The sequence below is a fragment of the Triticum dicoccoides genome, chromosome 1B (genome assembly GCF_002162155.2).
Source record: "Triticum dicoccoides isolate Atlit2015 ecotype Zavitan chromosome 1B, WEW_v2.0, whole genome shotgun sequence".
Classification (NCBI taxonomy): Eukaryota; Viridiplantae; Streptophyta; class Magnoliopsida; order Poales; family Poaceae; genus Triticum; species Triticum dicoccoides.
The window spans coordinates 694,696,699-694,706,185 of NC_041381.1; the positions used below are offsets into that span (position 1 = coordinate 694,696,699).

General features: G+C 48.2%; 1 protein-coding gene across 1 annotated transcript; it reads left to right on the top strand.

Moving 5' to 3' along the window:
- The first annotated feature begins 6,569 nt into the window (after nt 1–6,569).
- LOC119313098 lies at nt 6,570–7,938 on the top strand. Its single transcript, XM_037588909.1, has 2 exons — nt 6,570–7,015; nt 7,117–7,938. The coding sequence occupies exons 1-2, from the start codon at nt 6,641–6,643 to the stop codon at nt 7,552–7,554; spliced, it is 813 nt and encodes a 270-aa protein (XP_037444806.1). The 5' UTR covers nt 6,570–6,640; the 3' UTR covers nt 7,555–7,938.
- The last annotated feature ends 1,549 nt before the right edge of the window (nt 7,939–9,487 follow it).

Consider the following 9,487-nt stretch of genomic DNA (forward strand, 5'->3'; position numbering starts at 1 on the left):
GGAAATGAGCCCAAGAATAAATGGGCTCTGAGAAGGCCGAAAGATAACATGGGCTGGAAACGGCCCAATGGAATAACGGGCCCTTAATGGGTATAAAGTGATACACTATTCATTACGGGCCAGTTTCACCATGGGCTGTTAATGGGTGTAAAGTAATACACTGTTCATTACGGGCCAGTTTCACCACGGGCCGTTAATAGGCCAAGAGTTACATAGGGCCTCATATGGGCCGAAAGACGTCATGGGCCATACATGGGCCAGAAGTGAAAACGGGTTGGAATCGTATTGGGTGGCCCAGATGATGCTACTGGGCCTAATTCGGATAGGGCGTAACGGGCCTTGGGTTAGCGGGCTGTAAATGGGCTATATGCGAATAGGCAGTTAACAGGCTTTACATGGGCCGGCCCGCCACCTTTTGACCAAGTCAAATGGGCTGGCCTTTTCACAGGAATGGGCCTCTGTTGGGCCGTGCCACATGTCGACGCATCATAGGCGCCTTTTGTCCAATGAGTGGATGACATCTGTCCCAACGGTGAGCCAACACGTGTTTCCTCCAGCCAATGATGATTTTACACGTGGAAAATCCCCATTGGTCGGGGCTGTTAACGGGTTATCGGATCCAAAACCCGACCTGATAGCTTAACGGCGTTCCGTTACGGTGGATGCCACGTGTCGGTCACCCTTGACGAAAGCACTTCTGTGATGCGCGATTTATCATCACGGAAGTGGACACTTCCGTGATGATAATTTTGGTAATGTCATGGAACACTTCTACGACAGCACAGGTATGACTATCTTGATTCTGTCATAAATTTGTCATGGATGTACATGCATGACAAAAAATGCGACCTACTGTGACAAACACGTATCATCACGGAAGTGTATTTTTTTTGTAGTGCCGACAATAGTCTCTTCGTTTGTTCTCCGCTATTAGTGACTTTGGAGTGACTCTTTGTTGCATCTTGAGGGATAGTTTTATGATACAGCTATGTTATTATTGTTGAGAGAACTTGCACTAGTGGAAGTATGAACCTCCGGCCTTGTTTCCTAGCATTGCAATACCGTTTGTGCTCACTTTTATCATTAGTTACCTTGCTGTTTTTATATTTTCAGATTACAAAAACCTATATCTACCATCCATATTGCACTTGTATCACCATCTCTTCGCCGAACTAGTGCATCTATACAATTTACCATTGTATTGGGTGTATTGAGGACACAAGAGACTCTTTGCTATTTGGTTGCAGGGTTGTTTGAGAAAGTCCATCTTCATCCTACCCCTCCCACGGATTGATAAACCTTAGGTCATCCACTTGAGGGAAATTTGCTACTGTCCTACAAACCTCTGCACTTGGAGGGCCAACAACGTCTATAAGAAGAAGGTTGTGTAGTAGACATCAAGCCCTTTTCTAGCGCCGTTGCCGGGGAGGTGAGTGCTTGAAGGTTTATCTTTAGATCTTGCAATCGAATCTTTTTGTTTCTTGTTTTATCACTAGTTTAGTCCATAAAAGGAAACTACAAAAATGGAATTAAGTTTGCCTTATATGCTTCATCTTTTTAATGTCTTCCGTGAAAATGATGGGAACGAAAATTGTGCTCAAGTACTAGAAGAAGAATTACATAGAATGCTTGGCATAAAATGTGTGAATGATGAGCATGATTGCAATGTTGTTAGTATGAATTCTTTGAATAGCCATGATGCTAATGTTATGTAAAGCCACAAGCTTGGGGATGCTATGTTTGATGAATATGATATTTTTTGTCCCCCAAGTTTTGATGAGCAAATTTATTATGATGAAAGCATGCCTCCTATTTATGATGATTATAATGATCAAAGTGGATTTGAAGAGGTCATGACTTTATTTAGTGATGAATCCACTATTTCGGAAATTTGCTACTGTCCTACAAACCTCTGCACTTGGAGGCCCAACAACGTCTACAAGAAGAAGGTTGTGTAGTAGACATCAGCTGCTGGTAAGCCCCCTGGTGAGCTGTCGATGTTGCCTCACGGCGGGCTCTGGCATCATCCACAATCAGCTGAGCATCAGTCCTGGGGTTAAGAGGGGGTTATTATCATGGGGTGGGTTACATCGCCGCTCACTATTGTAGACTGCAGGCGACTCAATATGTCGACTGTAACTACGGCTTGGGAGGGGAGTTGAATGCACCCGATCATGACTTGTGCGAGTATTTCTCCTGCTGCGCCATAGTCGTTTGAAGAAGTTCGATGGCGTTCCGTGTTTCTACTGCAATAGGCGACTAACCAGTGATAGGGAGCGCATTAAGCTGGGTAACCGATGCTATCATATTATCCGTCGGGTTAGAAAAGTGACCCAATGGTGTTGAAAGACATTGAGGTGGGGTTTGACCCCTACGGGGCGGGTCTGACTGTCGAGGTTGATCCGCCGCCCTATTCCCTGGCGCCTCTACAGCCTAGGGCATAACCGGTGGGGTACTTGGTCCTGCCCCTGGTGTGTTGAACAGGTTCATGGGCTCGTAATGCAAAGGCAGGAGGGTATGGTGCCTCCTTCGAAGAACTGTGTTGGAAGCATTCTGATCCAGACTTAAATGTCAAGCTTCTGCTTTCATACATTCCGACTCAGCCTCAATTTGAGCCTGTACCGTCGCCATCCTGGCATTCTCTGCGTTGATATCCTCCTTGGCCTTGGTCATCTGCTCCTTAAGCTTCGCGATATCGCATTGCGCTCTGCTTGGTTTTCTGCTGCGACCTCGGTCCCCATTAAAGTTGTTAACTCATTCATCAACTCCAACAAAACCTGAGTCGGCGGCCTGGCCGAGCCAGATCCTGAAGGGTTAGTAGTTGCTGCTGTTCCAGCCATCGTGTTGTTGTGAGCCGGCGAGGTGCCTGGCATGAAGATGGCAGCTCGACTCGGTGGCTCATAGGGGTCCAGAATACTATTGCCATTAGAATAGCCCCCAAGCCTATCATCTTGAAGTTGATTTGACTCTATCTTTCCGGTCAAGGACTCATCACCTGAGTAGATGAGAGTCTCTCCTCCAGATGCGGAGTCTTCTGCAAGCTCCATGCCTTGCATGAAACCGATGAAAACGCACTTCCGGTCGGTTTGATTCCGGATAAGTTGCGTGCGCCGAGACGACTCGACGAGGTTGGTGCAGGTGTCCGGCTCAGGCTCAGATCCGCTGATATTTCTGATGAAGACATGAATTCCGCCGAAGGGGGCCCAGTACCCGTACTTGATTGAGTCGGCCTCGGGGCCCCAGCTAGCGTCGTCAATGTAGAGCTTGTCACGGCGACTCTTGGTCATCCTGCCAACGGCGTATCCCTCGATCCCTGGAAGAGAGCTCTACAAAAACTCGAAACCACCGTGCGCGTGCCCCATGGTGGGCGCCAACTGTCGTGGGGTTAACACGACATATGCCCTAGTGAAAGGACTTAGGTGCGAGGCCATCGTTATGGTGACTAGCTTGAAGGGGTTGAGCAGGACGAAAGACACAAGTTTACCCAGGTTCGTCCCCTCACGATCGAGGTAAAAGCCTACGTCCTGCTTTGTGTTGTATGGCTTGAGTATCGATTACAAGGGAGCGGACTTGTTTGACCTAGCTATCAATTGATTATAACCTAAGTTTTACCCACCGCAGGGACTCGCCTTTTATACACAGGTCAAGACCCTGGGCTTACAAGAGTCCAGATCGGGTTACGTCTTGTGACCGACCCGGGTTCTAACTCGCCTTGCCTTCTATGGCAAGGCACAATCCGGGGGCTTACGCTTCTGGGCCATGCTTCGTGCTTGGACCTTAAGCTCATCCTGGCCCATCTTGTAAGTCGCTTTTTTATCTTCGTGTATTAATCATCTGGGCTTGTATAAGGCTTATCATCTTAAGTCGCCAGTGGCCTAACCCGGCCCTTTCAGCGTGGGTTACATCGTGGGGTTATATCCCCAACACGCACCGAAATTGATAGTGTTAGGCTATTCGTGTGCTGAATTCTCCGAATTTGTTACTCGATAATTATCCATTCAAGTACAACAGTCTTTTTCTTCCCCTTCTTATATATTATTGGACAACACATTTTATCTATTTTTTGTTGATCTATGTTCGCCTGTTATCCAGAAAATGATTCCCACGAGCTTGACCCCGTCTCTGCGCACAGTGAAGATCTTGGCACTACAATCTGTCGACCTGGATGAAGTTGTTAAATTTCTTAGATGCTTTCCGTGCACGAAGAAGCTATACATCAAGGTGATGCTCCTTTCGTATTAATTGTTAACCACAACGGAGTTCAGTTTGTTGCTAGATTTGCCCATGACTAAAATGACAAATGTAGTATGATTTCAAAGAAAATTTGAAGAATTTCAATACAAATTTGGAGGATTTCAATACATATATGTGTGCTCGCGTCTCTCCGCGCACCCTGCTCTCGCGTCCCTCCGCGCGCGCTCTGCTAGCGGTTGGGGCCGGCGCACGATCACGTTGGGGTGCCCATATGCATGCGGTTGCGCCACGCACGTCGCCACAATGCAGTTACGTGCGGTACGATGGAGTTATGCGCTGCAAAAACTGCCATCCGGGCGTGCCAATATTCCAGGCCGTCCGGCTTCCCCACTAGTTCCGGTGACCATTATAACCTTAGTCTCTTCAACCTTTCAATCGTGCCCCACAACACAACAAGCACGCCCATGACGACACATACATAGAGGATATCTAGCGGCACTTCAATGGAGTTCGACGTGCATAAAGTGGAGACCCACGCGAGGGAGACGGGTCTCTCTGTGGTGTACACCATCGACCCGGCCGTGGTGGAGGGGTACATCAACACCGTGGAGCAGTTGCTTGCTCGAGACAAGTACAAAGTGGTCAGCATCGACCTCCAGTACACCGACTGTCATCCCGGAATAGATTAGAAGGTTGTCATCACCCAGTCGTGTGTGCGCCATCATGTCCTCATCTACCACTACTGCGTGGCCACAGAGCCTTGCTACTATTTCGCCGGGTTTGTCAACACCACCGACTACAAGTTCGCTACGGTGGAAACCACCGATGATGTAAAAGCGCTCAAGGTCACGAGCTTGTCCTGCAAGAACCTGGTCAAAATCCATGGCCACTACAAGGTCTGGGGCAGCACAAAGAAGGACTCCCTGGTTGAACTCGCCTCAGCCATCATCAACCCCTACTATGAAATGATGAAGCAGGATGCCAGGAGAATACATCCCCTATCCTGGCACGGGGGTCTGGATGGAGAAGTTGGATGAAGCTCACCTCAAGTTCGCACCCAAGAACATGTACACATATTACGAGATGCACAGACGGATCATTGACATGAGGAAGTGCCTCTTTCCCGTAATCGACGAGGCCGGATTGAGCCACCAGCAAAGCAATAGCGGCAAGCATCACAAGAATAAGTAGATGATGATTAGATGATCGTTTATCCTAGTTAATTACGCATGTAATAGTTTACTTCGATGTGACATGGAAGTAGATGACTACCGAAGAAGTAGATGACTACGGAAAAAGTGCATACGGTATTTGTCATATTTACTATTTACTTATAGAATGGATTACTCGAAAAAGTGCTAATATTTTCAACCGCAATATCTGACAAGATTATGTAAGAAAAAATTCAAGATCTGTAATTCGGCGTGAATGTGTAGTCGCGCTGAAGCGTCGGGAGCTGTTCGTTGGTCCAGTCGTGCAGCGTATTGAGCATGCTCCATCCAGTGCAGCGCTGGATCAGGACAAAGCTCAAAAATAAAAGAAGGGTCTGTCTAGAACTTAGTTGACTGAGACTTAACCAAGTCTCAGTCGAGTGACGTCACCATAGTTTTTTTGCTGCAAGCGGCACGGCTAGATGCTATAATCGATGATGAAAAATGTTGCAACGGTTTTACAAGCAATGAAAATTGGTGCTGCAGCCGGTGTGACTAAAATGCTACAACCCTGAATGATAAATGTTACGACCGGTGAGACGATATGCTACAATCAATGAGGGATAACCTGCTACAACCAAAAAGACGAATGCTGCAACCGGTATAAAAAAAGTTACAACCATTGAGAAAAAATGTTGCATGATCGACTGAGACTTGATTAAATCTCAGTCGACTGATTTTTAGCAAGCCCGCTAAAAGAATATTATTACTTGCATGTGACACAATTCAAACCATACGACACTACATACAGAAGCTAAAAAAACACACTACATCGTACATACTGTCATACGCCATATCTGTTTATATATACAAACACTACTACGTACTAGGAGTACAATTAAAATACAAGTAATCCATACACTGAGATTTAATCAAGTGACGCGAGCAGTCAGACCTCCAAACGAACATGTTTGAATCGAAGTTGGCAAGTGAGACCCGCATGGCATCCAGGTGCTCTGTCCCCGTTTCCCTTCGTCAACCTCCACCTGTGAGGGGAGCACGGGCCACCTGTTCGGCCAGGCGCGCCATGCAAAGCGCCACGCACACTCGTTCCAAACTCCGCCTACGCATCCCAACTTCCCAAGTTCCCAACCCACCGCATTGACTCTCGATCGCGGTGGTTTCTCGCTACTTTACTCCCCGCTCGCACCGCTCGCCGTCACGCGTCGACGGAGCCGCCGAGGGACTCTGCTTCGCTTGCATTCGGTCGGTCGGTCGGTCGGTTGGTCGGGGCCATGGTGAAGCTGGCGACGGCGAGGGAGGCGCGGCTGTACGGGCCGGCGCTGGCGGTGCGGCGGTGGGAGTACATCAACGCCGGCGCGTACATGTTCGGGACCCTGCTCCTGGCCGCGGGGCTCGCGGCGCTGTGCGCGTCCGAGGGCGGCGTCGGCGCCAGGGACGCCGGGCTCGCCGTGGCCGGCGTGGCGCTGGCCGTGGTGGCGGCCGTGAACGCGCACGACCTGGGCGCGCACCTCGCCGGCGTGGACTGCCGCGTCGGGCTCGCCCGGTTCGACCCCCAGCTCGGCCTCGTCGAGTTCCTCGCGCCCGCGCTCCACGCCGCCGGCTGCGTCCTCGCCATCGTCGGCCTCGCGCTGCAGCTCTTCTCACAGGTTCGTGAGTGTCGACCGTCGACAACCACAATCACGCATGGGCTCGCCGATAACATTATCCGCTGACCGACTGCTGCTTTTTCGTGCTGATGGTGGAACAGGGCGACAGGCTAGAGAGGCGCGCGGCGGACGCGCTGCTGGCGGGCGCGGCGCTCTGGCTGCTGGGCTCCGTGCTCAGCTCGTGCCAGGTCTACGAGCGCGCCGACGGCCGCGCGCAGCTGCTGCAGTCCAGCGTGCAGGTGCCCGTCCTCCTCGGCAGCCTGCTCTTCCTCGTCGCCGCCGTCCTCCACCGCCGCCGTGAGCCCGCCCTGGCAGGCGAGAGGGAAAGCGAGAGCGAGAGGTGGATTAGCCTGTGCGGGAGCGTGCTGTGGGTGGCGGGCGCACTGTTCAACGCGCTCAAGGTGTTCGTGATGCACCAGAGCGACGCGCCGCGGCTCGAGAAGCTCCGCGGCGGCGCGCAGGAGCGGCTCGCCCGGGACCGTGAGGGCCGCGTGCCGCTGGTGTGGAGGTCGGCGGCGCCGCCCACCGAGCTGCGCTGACAGTCCTGGAGCCCAAGCCCAAGCCGGCGGCTCAAGATGGTAATTAAGGAGGCTAGTGCACCAAGATATACCAGTGCGGCCGGCGCCAGAGAAACTATACTCTAGTATATGTCTAGCAGACTTCTCCGCTGTTTCTTCTCTTCTTGTCTGGCATTAGTATAGTGTAAGAACTTTTAGCCCCTTTTCAATGGAAAAATTAAGAACTCCATGTTTCAAACAGAAATTTCGTACAATTAACATGGACCCGGAGGGAGTAATAACTTTTTTTAGAGAAATGTTTCTTCATACCGTTTTGTAGAACTCATCTAGATGATGAGATATAATTTGGTCCCATTCACCTTTTATAGTCATTGAATGTGATGCTATAAGACGCGTGTGTACTGATGTGAGTGTATCTGTTTTTGTTTTTAAAGTGAATGAGACCAAATTATATATCATTTAGATGAGTTCTAGATACCTTTCTTCATATTCCTTAGAGCAAATACAATAAGCTTATGTAAGCCGGGGCATGTCCACCGCCGGGCGCTTGTGATCGGCGCCAGGATCTAATTCCCGTCCGTTTCAGCCACCTAGGCCCCGGCGCTTCGTCCAAATTCTCTGTACGCCAGGTGGGCCTTTAGTTGTTTTTTAATCATCTAAGCGTCTATAATTGCTCACTGCGTTGGAGGATAGGCTTTTAGGCTAGCCATAGTGGGAGTAACTTAACTAGTAACATAGCGTACTTCAAAAAAAATTCACTTCAAAATTTTTTTGTTTATATGGCATGTAGTTAATGAGAGGTGGTAACATAATATGTTACTGTAATATAGCGGTTTTCAAGACAAGATGAGTCTACAAGCTAATAAATGAAGTTTTTTATGACGCTAATACTATGTTACTTTGCATTATAAAGGTAGTAACTTGGACTAGTATCATATACATGACACTAGTATAAGTTACTCCTCCTATGACCAGCCTTAGGTGGGCGATTCGTGTCGTGAAAATCCCAAATCCTTCCGAAAATCCCCAATCCTTCCTGAAGCGTTTAGATAAGCATCCTTGAAGCGTTTAGATAAGCATCCTTGCATTGCAGATGCCCTAAGGGTTAAAATATTTATTTTCCGCTGACATGGAGGAGAGAGAACCGGCTGCAGCACGTGCTTTTAAGCATTATGTGACGGTGAAAGATGTGTCATGTATTAATGAAATAGCACATCTTTATATTTTAATATTGTACTTGCCGGCTACAACGTTGGCTATAGATGACATGTCAATAGATGTGTCATGTATTAATGAAATAGCACATCTTTATATCTTAATATTATACTTGCCGGCTACAAGGTTGGCTATAGATGACATGCCAATATCATATACTCCCTCCGTCCCAAATATAAGAACGTTTTTTACACAAGCATAGTGGTAAAAACGTTCTTATATTTTGGGACAAAGGGAGTAGCCATCAGCTGACTGTATTATTAACCATGCTCTTAGTCGGTCAAATACGTGACACGACCTGTCACCGTACGCAGTCGGTCAAAGACCATACGTAGTCGATCTGTCAAAAAACAAGTAGCATAAAACTATCAGTTACATGATTTTTAATTGACCAAAATATACAATTACATACGAAATGTGTAGTTGCACAATTTTAAAATGATAAAGGATGCAATTGCGCAAATTTAAAATGACTACCTAGTGCTATCCCTAATAAACAGTTGATTCACCGCTCATTCTGGTGAAGAGATTGTCTGAAATTACTGCAAACTTATAAGGATAATGCATCTTGCCACATTGAGAATGGCCAATTTATTGGTTTCTGGTCAGACAATTGGAATGATATGTCAAGAATGCACTTTTGGCCACATATGCATTCATTTTCCCAAAATCATCACATTTCCATTCAACCTTTATGGAACCTAAAAGACCTTGGCGACTATTTTCATTGCCTCCTGAA